This window comes from Molothrus ater, chromosome 9 (genome assembly GCF_012460135.2).
Source record: "Molothrus ater isolate BHLD 08-10-18 breed brown headed cowbird chromosome 9, BPBGC_Mater_1.1, whole genome shotgun sequence".
Classification (NCBI taxonomy): Eukaryota; Metazoa; Chordata; class Aves; order Passeriformes; family Icteridae; genus Molothrus; species Molothrus ater.
Genome location: NC_050486.2, coordinates 14,689,880 through 14,708,023, shown reverse-complemented (window position 1 = coordinate 14,708,023; position 18,144 = coordinate 14,689,880). Strand labels below are relative to the sequence as shown.

At 36.0% G+C, this 18,144-nt stretch overlaps 2 protein-coding genes across 2 annotated transcripts in view; both read left to right on the top strand.

Annotated features, from left to right (window-relative positions):
- Positions 1–10,998, top strand: part of BTBD8 (BTB domain containing 8) — a 28,358-nt gene extending 17,360 nt beyond the window's left edge. Inside the window, exons 5-11 of the mRNA XM_036387491.2 lie at positions 1,436–1,525; positions 3,646–3,726; positions 4,750–4,846; positions 5,473–5,561; positions 5,747–5,849; positions 9,937–10,120; positions 10,916–10,998. Of these exons, the coding sequence (XP_036243384.1) occupies positions 1,436–1,525; positions 3,646–3,726; positions 4,750–4,846; positions 5,473–5,561; positions 5,747–5,849; positions 9,937–10,098 (622 nt within the window). The 3' untranslated portion in view covers positions 10,099–10,120; positions 10,916–10,998. The remainder of the gene's footprint in view (positions 1–1,435; positions 1,526–3,645; positions 3,727–4,749; positions 4,847–5,472; positions 5,562–5,746; positions 5,850–9,936; positions 10,121–10,915) is intronic.
- A 2,538-nt stretch (positions 10,999–13,536) lies between these two features.
- Positions 13,537–18,144, top strand: part of C9H1orf146 (chromosome 9 C1orf146 homolog) — a 26,499-nt gene continuing 21,891 nt past the window's right edge. The window contains exons 1-2 of the mRNA XM_036387492.2: positions 13,537–13,715; positions 14,702–14,763. The gene's annotated coding sequence lies outside the window, so the exon portion shown is untranslated. The remainder of the gene's footprint in view (positions 13,716–14,701; positions 14,764–18,144) is intronic.

Sequence of the window (18,144 nt, the reverse complement as noted above, 5' to 3'; positions counted from 1 at the left end):
TCATTACTAAAATTTATTTCTAAATTTAATAAAACTGGATATTTTAATTTAATAAAAAACTGGAGATAAGTGTATTCCGTATCTCTATGATACTGTGTTATTGAATCTTATTAGAAAAGATGGCGTGTGCACCCAGAATTACATGCACTTCAGGTTAGGATGTAATACCCAATTTCATGTCGATGTATTTCACTAAGATATGAAGCGTTCAGTAAAAGCTTTGTTTTATTATTTTTGCTGGATGACTCACAGGAGGAATGTGCAAGAAGTTTCTAATTTAAAGTATTGAGACTTCTGAAGCAGGAGGAGGGAGGAGAGATGAGAGAATACAGAATATAGAATGACTGTAAAAGAGACCATAAATAGTATTCTTCATGCTTCTTCCTACGCAAAATGAGAGCGCTCAGAAACATTTTAGGAGACAAATACATGTAACAGAAAGGATTCTCAAGCCTAGTATAACATTTTGCTTTTTCTGCCACAGGAAATACATGACATAAGCTAATTTTAGAAATAATAGGAGGCTTAAAAAGTGTAATGAAAAAATTCTATGTATGAGAATATTATCTGTGGCTGTGGTAAGCCAGATAAGATACATAAAGGTTAACACTGTAACTGGTGTGGATCTGGGAAACTGAAATCACAAAGCAGTTTTCATCCACTATCTTGTCTTCCTCTCTGCCACTACACTTCCACCTGAAGAGTCCTGTTGCAAAGGTCTTTTTAGCTAATATTTTGAAGACTGATACTGATAGAGATGCTGAGCTCCACAGACTGCAGCTCTGGGGTTTCTTTATTCTCTTTTATGGATGTAGTACTAAACTGAATTAGCCCCGTTATGGCCAGTTATGTGCTTTTTAAATATATAAGGGCAGTAAGTGTAAACAGAAGTAGCTGACAGCCCTTGTTGTAAAAACACATCTTATTGTCCCAGCATGTGCTAATAGCAAGTTTTGTTTGACTTTTGGTGGGTAGAAAATTCTGAATACACGACACTTCATACTTATCATTTTGATAAATACACATTTTGCAATATAAGAAGAATTTAAGATGTTCAGTATATAATTACTTATAATGGGACTGTATAAACTATTTATTTACTTTATTAAATAACTGTTATTTACTCTAATTTGGTAAATAAAGCAGGAGAAATAAATGTGAAATTTTATATAAAGGAAGATGCTTGTGGTAATAGATTTCCTCTGTGTGAATCTCAAAGTCATACTGAAAACAAGCTTTAACTGAAAAATTTATAGAGTACTGTTTGGTTTTTCTGTAGCGTATTTTGAAATTCCAAACATACTGGGAGAAAAGGCATGCAGTGCACAGCTGACACCTTAATGCATAAAGGGCAAAGATTTAAGTCAATGTTATCAAAGAGTCTCATCATGAATATTTGTATGTAGTGGAATAATGTTTACTTTTTCTCTCTCAGGGCCATTTTATGTGCCAGATCTAGTTACTTTGCTGCTATGCTGAGTGGAAGTTGGGCTGAGAGCTCTCAAGAGCACATCACTCTTCAAGGGTAAGTGTTGTCTCTGCAAGTCGTGTGGGAGCAAAGGTAGGCAATTTACAATCACTGCAAATATGTAACAACTGTGCTGTGAACAGAGCGCTGAAGATTAATATGCCTTGACACTTTTCTCCAGCCTGATACATTTCCTGAGTACTGTTTTGACTTCAGGATGAAACTCTGTGTGTCGTGTATTTGTTAATATTGTCAGATGATTCAGAAAAGTCTTTTTCATCAGCAGAAGGGCACTAATCTTTTTGTGTAGAGTATGTTTTAATATTCACAATCTTCTCAAAAATTCTTTTCTTTCACGTCTTGTTGTACATGTCATGAAATGTGAGTGTCTGAACAATGTATTTTCCTACTTATTTGTACAATAAGTATATTTACAATGTAAAGATAAATAACATTTCCTATATAGTGTTTAATTATGATATTTCAGCAGCATACACTAAAGCAATTTTATAAAGTGGGCTTGTTCACCATGGCTTTCTGCATGAGAATAATGGAGCTGTCATTGTAGGATGAATACTTAAGACTTCATAGATAAGCTGGGGACTGTTCAGTAGTTAGGTTAGAGCTCTTTTCAGTATCAGAAAACTCTATTGAAATACATTCAATTTCCTTTAAAAGCAGAGGAGTACTGATCCATGTACATGTTAGCTTTTTTTTCCAGGCATGATGTTGGTTGACTCAGTTTTCTTCAGAAAGAACTGTGTACCTTACAGTGCTGCAAAATGTAACTGCTTTGTGTTAATATAAAATCTCTTGGCCAAGTGATACTTTCTTAAATGTTCATTTTAGTTTCCTGGCAGTATAATAATGCTGCTGCAACATCATAAAGGTTATGCGTTGATTTGGTTATAATTCCAAATCCTTATAAAGCAATATATTTGCAATTTAATTTATTCCTTCATTTTTATGGTTTTTAGAGGCTGATAGTCACCCATTACTCTGGTGTTTACACTTATCTCTCTGTAATTGATTTCTCTGTGGTTAAGAAATTAAGAAATGCCTCTACTTATTTTTCCGTAGAGGCATTCTCTGGAGAAGTACTGAACCCCTATATGAGACTGTTCTCATGCCAATGTCTCATAATTTCTGTTATTATGAGTCATATGCATAAATTTACCTTTTCCAGTTCACTTTTCTGCTTAGTGCTGTTTTCTACAACACTTATAAATGAAGTACATATGGCTTACTCTGAAATAATGAAAATTCTGCTTAAGGTAACAGCTGTCAAGGCTGTGGGGAAACTCCTCCTCGCTGCCTTTATGGCTGTTGTGTGTGCTGCTATACAGGGAGACAGCTGTGCTGATTTGGCTTCTTTGCATTTGCAGCACTGGGTTCTTTTCCTTTTGCTTTTAGTCACCCATGTCAATTGCTTCAACATGTCTGACGTTTTAAAGGGTCTTAGCTCTGCATGAATATTCCATTTACACCAATGCACACAGCACTTGTGGGTCCTGAAGACTCCACACAAAAATGTACGTGCACAAGTACAAGAAAGTGTTGTTCAGATCGTGTCCATCATTGAGGCATTCTGTGCCTTTCTGCATTAAGGTGCTGGGACTGTGAAAGGATGCAAACACTGCTGTGTAGATCTGCCAGCTTTCTTAATCTGAATAAACACTAAATATTCCAAGGAACATTTCTACTTAGTATTGTAATAAAACTACTAAATATATATTTTAGTGTTGCATGAACAAAAATATATCATAAAATAAAGAGAGTAATTAATTACAATAAAACTATTTTAAAATATATAATCACTTAATAGTTGACTTACTGCTGGTAAAGAGCTTGGCAATGATGAAAAAATCCTTCTCTATTATCAGTGTAAATAATATAGTTATTAGTATTGGTCTGCTTATTGCTTATTTTTAAAGATCTGAAGTGTTAGAAAGTTTCAGCAAATCTACTGAGTAGCTAAATTCACCCCAAGTGTAGTCCATTTAGATACTTCTGTATTGCAAAATCTTATTGCTTTAATTTTATCAGATAATTTGCCTTCCATTCACAGAGCAGCTGGATGATGTATCAGCTTTTTTGCCAACTTCCTTTGGCTAAGAAATGCGATGCATTTTATTATGGGCATGTCTTTATTTGTATTTTTTCATTCTTTTTTGCAGCATAAGCCATGCAGAAATGAATGTCGTCTTGCATTCTATATATGGAGCTATTTTGGACTTCCCAGACAAAGTTGATGTTGGGTATATGTCAAATTTTATTATTCTTTTTTAATTTTAGTTTGTGCTTGTTTGATTGTTCTGTATTTTCTCAGTTAAAAATCAAAAGGAAGACTCAAAAAAAAAAAAGCTGTTGAAGAAATCTTATTTATTTGACAGGTACTGGAAAAGGTATGCCAGCTGGTTTTGGAATACTCTATGAGGAGAGTGAAAAACAGGATGATGTTTTATACCAAAATAATTCCCAATTGGCCTGTACCTTCCTTTTAGTTTTCAGACAATATATATATACAATGTGTGATAGTATATAATAGGTAATATTTTTAATTTATTTTTGAATAATCACTCAAGGTGATGAAAAGGAGAATTAGTCTTAGATCCATGAAGGATGACATATAGGAACTAATGTAAATGTTGGCATTTTCTTCTGGGATCATTTTTAATCACAGTTTTATACATAATCCTGTATTAGTTAAGTAAAATCTGAAATTTGTGAATTATTCTCTGTAACCATTTATATAGTAGGTGATGAACTCTTGCCACTAAACATTAAAATGCTACTATTTCCTAAAAATATGGAATTGTTTATAATGTGTCCCAATACCAATGTTTAGCTAATTAATTGATATAGAAAATAAATAATATAAAATAATTAATAGTTTGCTCACTCTGCTTTTTAAGAATGTCATCAATAACATTTTATGTAATCTTTGGGAAAAACCCTACAAAATTCCAGAACTCCACTGGCACAAATATTTTTTTCATTTGCTATCCTAGAGAAACTGAGAGTCTTCTAAACAGGTCTCAGCTAGTGACTGAGGCTTGTTTATATACAGGCTGAACTCCATGGCTGGGAGGTTCTTATTAGGTCAATATGTTTCTGCTTTGAAGATTATTCTTTGGCAAGTGTCACACTTGGTTATCAGTCTCTTTCTGCAGTAAGTTCTGACTGAACCAAGAGGTAAAGTTAGCATGTAAATTGTCCTGTAAGGAAAATTCATATATCACAAGGATTTTTAATTCCTGTCACTACTGCTTTCTCTTCAGTCACATGTTGGGCATTGCAGACATGTATGGGCTGGATGGACTAAAAGAAGTAGCTATCTACATTTTGAAAAGAGATTACTGCAATTTTTTCCAAAAGGTATGTCACTTCTCGTGCTACTTGGTGAGCTACAGAGCCTGAGAATTTCAAATCTATTGCTGAACACTAAATCATAGTGACAAGATATGTAAAAACTACGTGTGATCGAGGTGCTGGCTGAAGTCAACAGTCCCTGTTCTCAGGTGTGAATCTGGGATAGGTGGTGGGAGTAAGGCCTGTGATACCATCACCTATTTATAGACACTTGGAAACCCCAGCTGATTAAAAGCAGTATTCCACGTGATTAATTCAATGTACTAAATTACACTCAGGGTAGTTTAATATGTGCTATTGTAAATGTAACTGTTCTTGGTGGGCATGTGGAAATGCTATATATTTGTGTATCTTGTTTCATGGGCATGTATTTAGAAAAAAAAGTCTGCTCAATGAAAATTGGTTTTAAAACAAACACCTGCTTAGAATTGAGCATTTCCACACATTAGGCTCATGATGCTGAATTCTGCTTTACTGACATGTGGAAGTAGATGACTGCATAAAGGCAAACAAACTTAAATACCATGGCAGCTGACATTCCTTCTGAATCCTTGAACTGAAGATTTTGCATTTCTGTGTGGTTTCTGTAAATCAAATGTACAATAACTGTGATAATTTTCTAACATCTCTAGCCTGTTCCTGGCAAACAGCAACCTGTACTAGAATGCATGGCTATTGCTCATTCATTGGGAGTGGAAAACCTATATGCTGCTTGCATGAAGTAAGTAAAATAAAATAAAATTGTTTTTATCTGCTTTCTGTTGAAATTATTTTATTTTGGCATATGAAATGTCTACATTTTAAATGTTTTTTCTTCACAATACTTTAGAGGTATCACTTATGCTAACAAGTGAAGATAGAACATTTTTCATCTTCCTTACCTAAGAATGGCTCTCTTTTCAACAGATGGGTAGGAAAACATTTTGCAAGATGTTTTTCAGAGAAAAGCTTTGCCAATTTACCTACTGATCTTCAGAACAATTGTCTTGTTACGTTGATTAACTCTTTGGTAAGTAGTGTGCTTTGTAGAAAAATAGAGCGATGTGAATTTTTTCCTTATTTAGCTGTACAATGTAATTTAAGAGCTAATGAATACAGTTTCTTAAATCTGTAGTACATTTATACTATGTAAAAGTTCCAATTAAAATAACAATTTTAAAAACATTTTGATGTGAAATGTCATTGTTATGCTTCATGACACACAGTCCAGTGACATCCAAGTCCACCATAATGATAGAAAATATATTTATGAAACACAACTGTGACATCATAATGCAACATTATGGAAGTGTTCAAGGCCAGATTGGATGGGGCTCTGAGAAGCCTGGTCTAGTGGAAAATATCCCTGCCTACAGCAGGGGGGTTGTGATTAGAGGACCTGTAAGGTCCCTTTCAACCCAGGCCATCCTGTCATTCTCTGATTATGTATTTGCATAGTGAGAAACAGGAAATCACTCTATCAATTTCTGTGTTATGTGGTGGCATACATCATTTGTGATTGCCTTCTCATCTCTGCCTGTATTCTAATTTGGAAAAAATTGATTTCATTTTTTTTCAGACCTCAGGTGGTCACTGGCTATCAGGGATCATAAGTTATTTGTTTACAGGCAGGCTGACTTTACAAAAATAAAGTAGCAGTATGGTATCCATATCTTTTACTTCTCAGATAACAGTACTACACTGGTCCCCCCAAAGCTCAGCTTTCATTTTTTGTAGCACTTACTTACATTGTTCCAATTTAGACCTGCCTAAATTTAAGTATTTTCTAATTGTATTTCTGTATAGAACTATGCTTAGAGCTGACTTAAGGTAACTGATTTGAACTAGACCTGTTAACAGAAATTTTCCCAAGTACTCAGCCTGTAAATACACTGAATTGTAACCGATATATGAATAGTATGTAGAAATAAAGGTAAATCTGTAGAGCTGTTGCCAAACATGACTGTCTATGTATGTAACTAATGTGGATTGTCACAAACAAAATGTAATCTAACTAGCTCAGGTAACATTCACAGCATGATTTTGGTTCTAGCACACAACCCAACTAAATATATGACATATATCTCATGCTGAAGTCCTTGTCCCTATGTCTGTGCTACTGTGTTACCTACCCACACTAAATAGGTCTGGTGTGGCCATGCAGTGTCAAACATAGCCCTGGTTCAAGACTTGTGCTCTTGAATGGTTCTGGCCAAGAACTACCCCTTGCTGAAAGGACTGTGAAGCCTTCTTGGGACTGGCTTTTTTTCAGTATTTCTGTGATGAAGTACTTAAAATGCTGAGGCCAGCAGGTCAGCTAGGAGTAGCAGCAGCAACTGCATATTCAGGTGAAAGCCTGAAAAATAACAGATTGCAGAGCTATGTGCCTTTAGGTTAGATATTAGGTAAAGGTTCTTCCCCCAGAGGGTATTTGGACACTGGGACAGGCTCCCCAGGGCAGTGGTCACAGCACCAGCCTGGCACAGCTCCAGAAGTGTTTGGACAGTGCTCTCAGGCACAGGGTGGGACTCTGGGGGATGGTGCTGTGCTGGGTCAGGGGTTGGAATTATGACCTGTGAGGGTATCCTTCCAGCTCTGCTGTCATTCTGTGGTCAAGAGAAGCTTGAGAATATCCACAGTTATAAAACCTGAGCAGTTCTACCACAATGCATCAATCTAACAGAATAAAGATGGCAGCCATAATACCTCAAGAGTAGGTCTAGTATCTCAAGGTGCTGGATATTCTGCACTGTATTATATCAGCATACTGAGCTGTTCCTAGGATATACACATAGCAATGTGTGTCATACATAGTGTAAAATTTTATAAGTTTTAAGTAACATTTTCAGATACAGGTCAGTTCATTCTGATCTACAGCTGTTCATAGTTAAACCACCACCCACCTCCAGCTCCAAACTACCTCAGGTGTGTACTGTAGCTATAAGCACATGTTGACACAGTTTTAGGTTCTTTAGGCCCTTGTGCAACATTATTGGGACAGTTGAAAGGTAAATGTTCAGGCCTTCCTTTCCCTCTGCTTATTCTGGTCAATAAAGATGCTGTGGTTACAGTTTGTGTTGAAATGCACAAACTTGCCAGCATTTGCAGAACAGCCATGGCACTGTAGTACTTGGTCCTGCCCTCTCTGTGTACCCAGCTTCGCTGGAAGGTTTTTGTAGTTTGGACTAAAGTGGGTTTTAGTTCCCATATTAATGATTTAAAATTTGTGTTGGTGTGTCTTTGCAAGAGTCACTGCTATTTTATGGACTGAAGTCTTGAAAGCAGCTAGAGTTACAAAATTAAATGATAAAATGATTAATAAATGATTAAATGATAAAGCATAAGCCTCTTCTGCCCAGAGAATGGTTCTGGTGAGCATTCCTTTCAGCATTTAAGACATCTATTCCAAAAACTTGTGAAATTCCCTGGGGAGTTTTTCACAATCTGCAAAAATGCTTTAAGCCTGCTTGAGGAATGAAGAAGAAAAGGTCTGACATTAATTTTGCAGGGACTACTGTACGATTTACAGTCCTTTTTCTCTGCTGCTAGAGTTCTCTTCTGTAAAACTTTAAACATTTACACCCGGTTAAACAGTATAACTCTGCTGATCCTTTAATTTACTGATGCTGGAAATGTAAAATCTAGTTAATGTGACAGCCCTTTAGAGGAAAAAAGCCAGGTGCAAAAAAAAGGAGACTGTTGACGGGAAAATCCCTGGGAAACCACAATGATGAACACAGAAACATTAAAATGGGAGTATCATTTAAAGCACTGTCCAGGTGCTTTATGTGTGCCTATCCCCGATGTCTCAACTTCATACAAGAAAACTACTGGGTTTTTAGATAAGTAAAGTGGACTCCACTTTAAAATGGTTAGGAAAAAAGTACAGTAAGAGAAGTAAAATTCAGTTAGAACCACTTCTACAAAGTGCTGATTTAATTAAAAGGCATTTTATATTTCACTGGAAGTGTCTAATGGGAGTAAATGCTTATTGCCTTGTGAGCAGGGGTTGAATTTGAGACAATTCAAAAAGCTTGTAATTGAGTCCAGTGTGAGCAAAATCAAACCATGAGCATATATGTAATTCTTAATTTACGTGTTTTGCAGAGAAGCAAACTGAGTTTGCCCAGAGATAAGTAAAATAATTTTTAAAGTATATTTTAACAATGAATGGTCAGACTTTATCTTTTAACTATAATATGCACAAAGCAGGTACTCCCTGCTAACTTGCATAGGACAAATGTGTTTGTGATCTGAATTTGCAGTAAGGGTTTTTGTGTCAAATATTTATCTGAATTGTTGCTTTTTCAAGTGTTACTGCATAATTTATCAGTGTCCTGCTAGGTCACATTGAATGGAGCTTTCAGGCCATTCTAATGTGGATAACCATAAATTCCAAGTTCTTTTCAAGTAACCCGTTAGCCAGTAGAAGTTGCCCTCAGGTGCTGATGCAATGCATGAAAGAACCAAAGACACAGACCAGGATAATAAATATCAGCAACTCTTGTTTGCGTGTTGGAAAGGTAACTAGAAATGTAACAGTTACTTTTCTTTGAGAAACTTTAGACAACAAAGAGGGTAAGTTCAGTTAGAACTCCATCTGGGAAGACAAATATTTGTTGTCTGACTCCTTTAAATAAAGCAAAAGGATTCATAATTATGAAAAAGTTTTTTTCTCTATCTGGAATGCTAGGCCATCCACACTCACCTAAAACCTCAACTTAGCAGTTTTATTAATAAATTTATTACATCTTTCAGTGACACATGGTCTTTTTCTCTATTCAGCTTCTCCAGCAAACATTTGCCTTTTTTTCTTCAGGACTGCAGTATGTAATGACGCAGTTGAAAAAAATATAATAAAAGCTATTGAAAACTTTTAAACTTTACTACCTAACTTCAGGCAAAACTGAACCAATAGAGATTTCTATCTCTGCTTTAGTTTCAAAGGCACATATAATATTAAGAATTATAAATCCCAAAAATTATTTAAATAAGGGAAATCATGACATGATTGGATCCCTGTGTAAAAGCTCAGTAACTGAACAGATGCTATTTTACAATCAGCAATTCTTTAGGTAATTGCTTGGCAACAGGCTAATTTCTGTTTCTGTTTCAAGAACCACAAGAATGCTGCTCTCCGTCTGATGGAGAGTGACCGGCTGATCAATAGCCTGCCCCGAGTGAAATGGACAGAGACAGGCTGTGGCCTTGGCAGCACGGCTTCACGAGGAATGTGTAACCTTTATTGTTGCAAACTTCCTACACGTAGTACAAAGTGAAGGCTTCTCTGTTTTGTTGCAGGTAAAAGTGCCCTCAAGTTTTTATATGCTTCCAAATAAATTGAATTATAGCACATTTTGCAAAGATCAGGCTGCTAAATTACCAAAATAGTCTCAGCTTTTGCTTTGAGTTACAATTCTATGGAGAAAAATGAAAAAAACCCACCAAAACTAAGAGTTTTGGGGGTGGGTTTTTTCAGGTTTGCTTTAAAGCATGTAAATGTTTGATATACAGTGCTAATACTGCATTAGGTTCTGTGCTTCAGTTAAGCAAAAGTTCCAATTGGTTTAGTGGGACAGTTTCTGTGTTGCTTCAAAAAAGCTTTCAGGCCCCTGAAAAAACAGCCCAGATTTACAAGATTAAGAGTATGAGCAGTGTACTCAAACTTCTACTGATTTCTGTCATCAGTTGCACGAATGTGGCAATGCTGCAGGTTCTGGTGAGAGCTTACCCAGTCACCCAGCCTGTTCATTTCTCTTGTGAAATATGTTTTTTTAATATGATATAATATACGGAGGAGTGAAAAAAATAAAGAGGGAAATATTAAAAGAATTTGCCTTTGGATCCAGAGTTGCATGGAGCTGTAAATTCATCACAGTGTGCTTGTTCCTAAGATTTCTGTTAACGAGTGAGGCCTCAGGATAATTTGCTAGAGGCCTGGAGAGGGGTGGGGTTGTGGAATGGATACAAAAGAAGATGCTCAGCTTTGGAATACCTCCTGCACAGCTTGATAGCAGATCCTCTCTGCTCGGTAATGCTTTTGCATACAAAGTACACGCTTTTGTTTTAAACGACTGCCTTTTGTTGTTTCCTCAGGCACAGGCAATGAGCAGCAAACCTGACCTCCTAGAACTAATTTTCAATGCAATTGAAAAAAGCATTAATAATGAAAATAGCTGCTTTCTTCTTGTAGCAGTGGATATTTTGCTGGACTCCGCAAATGTGGAGGAGATGGTAGGTTCTTAAATGTGCAGTGCTTGTACAAAAGCTACTCTGGTACAGTTTCATGCCATGGTTCAAATCAGATGATATGGTGTGAGCTCAGATGGCTCAGTCATGCAACTGGGGTCAGACAGAAAAGCATCTGCATAAATCCAAGGTCCTTTTGGAAGTACAGAAAATGTAGGCATTTATTTACTTTAAAGAGAAACCCCATCCTGGCAATAAAAGAAATCCTGTATATTACTGAAAATGTAAGCCCTATGGGCAACACTGCCCTATTGATCTTTACTATCACTTTAAATTTGTGATAAGAGAAAAACTTAGCAAAATGTTGCATTACCTAAAACTTACAGGGGAAGAGAGTTTATTCTCTTCCTTCCTAAATATTTCCCCTGCTTTTTGTGAAGCTTTTTTTTTTAACTGTCCTCTGAAGCAAGGACTGACACTTAATCCAGTGCATGTTTTTTGGATTGGGTGGAGGTGTCAGGCTCCATGTGTGTAACATACCGTGTATATTCATACAATCTAAATAATGACATTTAAGCTGTGGTTGGCTAATTCTGGGAACAATTCATAAACAGTATGACAAAGAATAAAAAATAAATGAAACATTAATTACTGCAATCTGGTGCTATTACAGATTTACTTGGTCAAAGCAATGAAAATTTAATCAAATACATTATTTTTCCCTGGAGTATTTGACCTTGTTGAGATGCAGCTGACAGTGAAGAGCTATTACGGGGTTCATTTAAAAAAAAAGAAAAGGAAAAAAAGAGCAATGACAGTAGTGTTTACTAGTGCTGTAATTTGTAGGTTTTAAACTATAGAAAAAATCACTGTAGTGGGCAATAATCCTTCAAAAACAGCATCTCCATCTACCAGACTGTTATAAAATATAAGTGATGACATCATTGATCTAGCTTAGGGAGTAAGTAGACTCTGAAAGGAATAATGACTGGTTGCTATGACAATATGCCCCTCGCCAGCTGCTGATTTGTTACTTGAACACAGGGTTTTACGTGCAAGATCCAGGCGCTGCGTGATAAGCTCTGGGTCTTCCTGGTTCAGTCTTTTTATGCTGTTCGTCACACAGAAGGCTGGAAGCTGATGAGGCCAGACCATCAACAGAAAATACAAGCAGGTATGTCTGGCATCAAACGGCATTAGAATTTTTTAGCAATCTGTTCAGTGGATACAATGCAGATGGAATTGTGGAGCCTGATACAAATTGAAGCAAAATTTGTGCTGCTTTGTGTTTTGAAGTGGTGTTTTAGAATAGAAGCATGATGGCATGCTTAGGTAGTTTCAAACATGGGAATCAGTAAGTCATTTTCTGTGAAGAGTCTTCCCTGCTTTTCTTTTAAGGGGTATATATGATAGAACCCCTCCACCATCATGTAGATGCATTCTATTCTTATTTACAGCTACTCTAAATTACTGAAAACACTGCAGTAGGATTAAAAACCTGATCTGCCTCATTTTTAAGGAGATAAGAGCTGTGGATGAATTAAATTTGCCCAAAGCAGATTATCCATTCCCTGCACTCCATTTCTGTCCTTTATCGTTTTCTCCATGATGTATAAATATTGCTCGTCTCTTGCATAATGCTCGTCCTGTGCACTGGGAGCAAATGCAGAGAGCTGGGCTGCTCGGCTGGCTGGCATTGTGATCTTGTGTGTGCTGCTGCAGAGAGCCCCCAAGGAGCTGCATGGTGTGCTCTCAACATTTGAACAGACAGCACTTCCAGCAAAAAGGAGTTTTTGTTCTGAATGCTCCTTTGTTTTGAAGTACACGAGTATTCTGAGGATGTGGAACTGATGATGGAGTTCAGGTTCTGGTTTAATATTAGCTTTGATGGTACAGTGTTGTAAAAGAAAAGAATGTTAAATACTGCTCTGAATTCAAATCACTTTTGATTCGAAGGAGATGTGGACATTTTTATATCCTTAAAGACATTAGTAGCAATTTCATAATTATATACCTAGAGGTAGATGCAAATTTTATTCTACAATTACATGCTGAAAGATGCAATGACAGTCTGTCTAAGCATGATTTAGGAATGTAGTCAAGTAATATCTCATACTACTCTGTAGAACAGGGATAGGATTGCTTCTTGATTATAAAATCCTTCAGAAGTGGAGGAGTTGTCTTTAGAAAAAAGGGTGGGTTGTTCTCATTTGGGGTGGTTTACTTTTAAGATGCTTGTGTCCCTATTGTGAATGATGCTTTGGCTACTTTACATTAGTGCTTTCAATAGAAAGAAATATTTAAAATCAAGGTGTGTCTTAATTTTCCAAACTCCATATTGCCAAAAATTGTTTTGTTTTCTTTTAGGTTAAATTCTGACTAAAGTTGCATATATTTTATATATAAAAAGGCAGAAATGTTTGCATGAATTATCTGGTTTTAATTACAGGCAAAGCAATCGTACAATATTGCTAGACAAATTTTAATCTTCAGGTGAAATGCATGTAGGATAACTTAGATCAACTTTCATCTTAAAGATTTCTGGTGTGGCTTTGCTCCTAGAAATTTAGCCTATATAGCTTTAGAAGGCTATAACAGAGGAGGAAAAATGCCAAAATAAGAGCGATGATATTGTGGTTTTTTCATTTACAGCCTGTCTTGTGTTTTCTTAGGCACAAGTTTATAAGGATTTTGTCTTAATATATTGGTATGTATTAATATGCAGAGTCATTGCTAGAAAAAGGATTAGATCCCTGGGGTGCCATTTTCAGCATATCTTTTGTGTGATTTTTAGAGACTTATATAAAAATTATTTTTAGTATCTTTAGCAAGAATTCAGCAGAATTTTTGTATTATACATTAAAAAAATGTTTCCATGTATAGTACCTCAGAACACGAGGCACTGAATGCCTACATTTTTAATATATTTTTTGCAAAACCTTTCTTCCAGTTGAAATATGAATACAGACATAAATGAAACCTATCGATTCTGGGTCTGTACAGTGTCTATAAATATCCCTTTTGTGTTCTACAAGTGCAATTGATTCAGAAGCTTTGTTGAAAACTGCTTTCCTCCCATAGTATATCAGATGGAAAAAAAGGCATTCACTGCCTGAAAACTCCACATGACAATCACAGGGATAATTCTCATGACATTACTCTGCATGCTATCTAAAGAGGCACTATGACCTTACTGTGTACATTTAGGTATATTGGCTTTGCCAATTTTGAAAACTAATATAATTTACTTCAATGTAATTAATCTTTTCTTGATATAGTATAAATAAATACCTTATCATTAACAACACACTTAAAAGCTGTTAGTACTCTAAATTTGAAGGTATCTTTTTGTAAATTTTGTACACTTTTAAAGGTCTCAGTGCACTGCTAGCTATAAATGAATTGAGCTTGAATAAACAAAAGTCTTACTATGGACATGAGAAACAGAAGAGTTAAGTAACTTGCTTATGGCTATGTGATGTCATTGTAGATACCACATTTTTTGTTCCAAACATAAAGCCATGTATTTCCACTTAACATTTGCCATGTCACCAAAATTTGCCTTTCTAGAGTAAATCAGCACCCAAAGAAGAGCTTTCTGATTTCACATGATGTTAACTGAGTAGGCTGGCTTGATTTCTGTCCCCCTTCTTTCCTGCCAAACAGTGAAGAAACTGCTTGTTCCTTTTACAGCGGCATTTGACAAGGGTGATGACCGAAGACTTGGCAAAAAACCTGTATTCACCAGTTCTCAGGTAAACATTTATATCCAAACATTTAAAACATTCAGATAATTGCAAACAAAACTATTTTCATTATTTGTTTAAATTGATACTTATTTTCCATATTGTTTAATGGAAATTGTTTTTGAAAAATCTGTATTTTCTTGTAAACTGTTTCTGCAGAATCAGTAATGACTACTGGAAACATCTTAGACTGTGTTCTGCGACATTTTCAAACAGATAAGCTCAAATAAAAGGCAGGAATTTGTGTTCAGAACCTCACATTCCTCTCTTGCTACATAATGAAACTCATCTGTTTCCCAGAGCAAATGGTTTGCTACTGAGCTAATGAATCTCTGCTATTATCACAAGCCACCACAACACTGAGTCTGTTACACTCCCTGCTCTGAAAAATATTTATTAGTGCCCTCAACAACTCTTCTGTTGAAACTCACACTCAAAACTACATTATTAATTTGTAAAAAACCAGTATGGGTTTCACATGATTTGACCATCTTGCATATATTGCAATGACACAATGACACTGGTATCACAGATTCCCTTTCATGCACTTAATTCTCCATGTTTGAGTTCCTCTTTACCTGAGAGAATCAATATTGACATTTCTGTGTGGATACACTGTTTGGTAATGGTTAAAGTCATCCTGTAAAATCATACATTACAAGTATGTTTTGTTTGGGTTTTTTTCTGATGCCATTTTTTTTCCTAGCTAAATAAAAGTACATCTGTTGGTATAAGGAATACTTCCTGGGCAGAACACAGCAAGAAAGATTGCTGGGGAGATTCTTCCACTAATCAGGATAAAATGAAATCTGATGGATTAGGAGCATCTGGACATGCATCCACCAATAGAAACACTGTCAATAAGACTTCAAAGCATGAGGATGTAAAGGGGAAAGATGGCAAAAAATTAGTTTCCAAGATTACTAAGGATTCCAAACCTGGGGAAAAAGCTGCTTTGCCAAAGGCTAGAGCTGTTATAAAGACAAAAATAGAAAATAATGGAAATGTGAAGGCTGAAAGCATGCTTACCAAGCAAGATATAGAAAAGACATCATCTGCAAGTGGACAAAAAAATTCAGGAAGCAGCAAAGGACTAAGGAACCATGAAGGAAAAGTTGCAGGTGCCAGACCTAAAGTGCTGACAGTAACCTCAAGCATGCAGAACAAAACAAAGCCATTGAAAAAAACCACAGGGAAGGAATCTCCCTCCTTGGTGACTGTGGCAGCAACTTCGAGCAAGTCAGCAAATTCAAACATGGATATCCAGACTGCGGGTGAACAGACAGAAGAACCCAAAGAGGACAAATCAACAGAGGAAGGGAAAAAACAGACTGGTAAATTTTTATAATTCTTTCTTTAAAGTCCTCTTCTGATTGGTCTCAGGCTGGTCATACACTGAAAACCAGCCAGGGAAGCTTTAAGACAATCTACTATAAATTGCTAAGAGTTACATTCTTCCCCTGTAAATGAGTATAAACTGACTTTTTGGTCAATTAATAGCCATCTAAACCAGTAAACATTTTACAACTTTAGCATGTATGGTCTTCTCAATAACTGAACTTCATATATATTAGATTTTTTTTTTGGTACTTATGTGCAGTGCATTTCCCTCTGTAATTAACTTTGAATTTACTCTACAGTAGTGAAAACAAAGGTATCTGTGAAGGTATCAAATGGAGTCACCACCAAAAAAAAAAAGACTGAACTTGAGGCTAATGCCACAACAAGCAGGTATGTTACCATATCCTGCTACATAGATGTGTGCATAGATATGTTTAAGTTTGGGAAGAGAGGTTTCAGGTGAACTATTAAGCTTACCATTAGATGTTCCTTTTACTCTGAGAATGGTTGTCTGTAGGATGTTATTTGCAAAACAATTTGAGTTAGCTATTGGCAACCTTGCTGTAAAGATAAAACTGGTTTGGCTTTTGTGTTGGACTGTTGCATGTTAATAATTTTTAAACTGTTATAGGTCATTCAGAATTCTGCATGCTGGAACAGTTAATGACTACACAAGGTGGTGTAAATTTACCATTTCTGGAATAGTTTAGATTGAACTGGACAGAAGATAGCTGAAGTGACATTGTGAAATGGGTCATTATATATACATGTTTGTATATAAATTAAAAATATAGATATATATTTAATTTTTATTTTCAAAAAGTTTACTTTTAGGTTGCATTTTCAATGTTCATATACGTGTGCACATTGAAACACACATATTTCTTGTTAAAATATAATTAAACATTGCTAGATCTAAGCCTGGAAATAATGGATGTAATGATTTCTTTGCAGTCTGACAAAAAAACCAACAGGAAAAGGGTGTAATGATCAAAATGTACAGACTGTTCTGAAGAAAAAAGGGAATGTGAGTATGAGTTCTGCAGCACAGCAAAAGACTCAAAACACACCTACCAATTCTCCCAAGAACCAAGGTAAAGTTTCACACAGCAGTTCAGTGATCTGCCACTGTAATGCAAAGCTTTGAGGTTTGGTTGGTTTTTTGCAGAAGTATTTTGAAAAATCTTCTGGAGAATTCTGTGTTTTTTCCATATTTCACTTTTGGTGACAATCCTAAACTGTAAAATGCAAATTAATGTGTCAACTTCAAAATACTTAAAAGACGCTTTTCACTGCCAGTCGGTGTTTTCTTCTGCTTGTTTAATCTGCATTGCAGAGTCTTCCATTTGCTGATCCCCTGCACTTCTGCATTTGGAACCACGACTGAGCTCAACAGAAATTCTGTAGGTTGAGGATCTGTAATAAGCCTCAAAGATCTGGACTGCAGACTGCTTTATGCCTCCCTAATTAGGTGTTTTCCTATCTCCCCCTCTCAGTAGTGCTATTTGTTTGGGGCTGATACTGGCCCCAAACAAATACTCAATTTCAACAGCTACTGATAGCAGGGGCAGGAAATGCCACTGTAGAACACAGAGGGGAAACACTGGTTTAGAAGCATATAAGGTGTTAAGGATGGAGCTCCAATATTCAAGTTTTATTATCTTAAATGCACTGTGATATAGAAGACACAGGTTCTGCCAATTTGTGGTCATTAAAGATCTTGCAGTATTTTCTGACTGAGCAGGGACATTAACTCTGGTAATGTAATCACATTATAACTAATGTAATTATTTTCTGCCTCTGTTCATTTCCTCTACAATATAAATTGAATACAGTACTCATTACTTCCTGTGCTAAGCTGCTGTGTAGTGTTTGTATGCATTATTAGAGAGCTGCTGCTTTCTACTTTAGGGATGGCTGCTTCAGTTACGGGCTGAAGTGATTCCTGTATGTATATTCTATTAACTGCTTTAAAGGTGCCAAGACAGTATTTTTGTCTACTATTTGTTATTTCAAATCTTAATTCTTTAACAAGTCTTAAATCCCTTA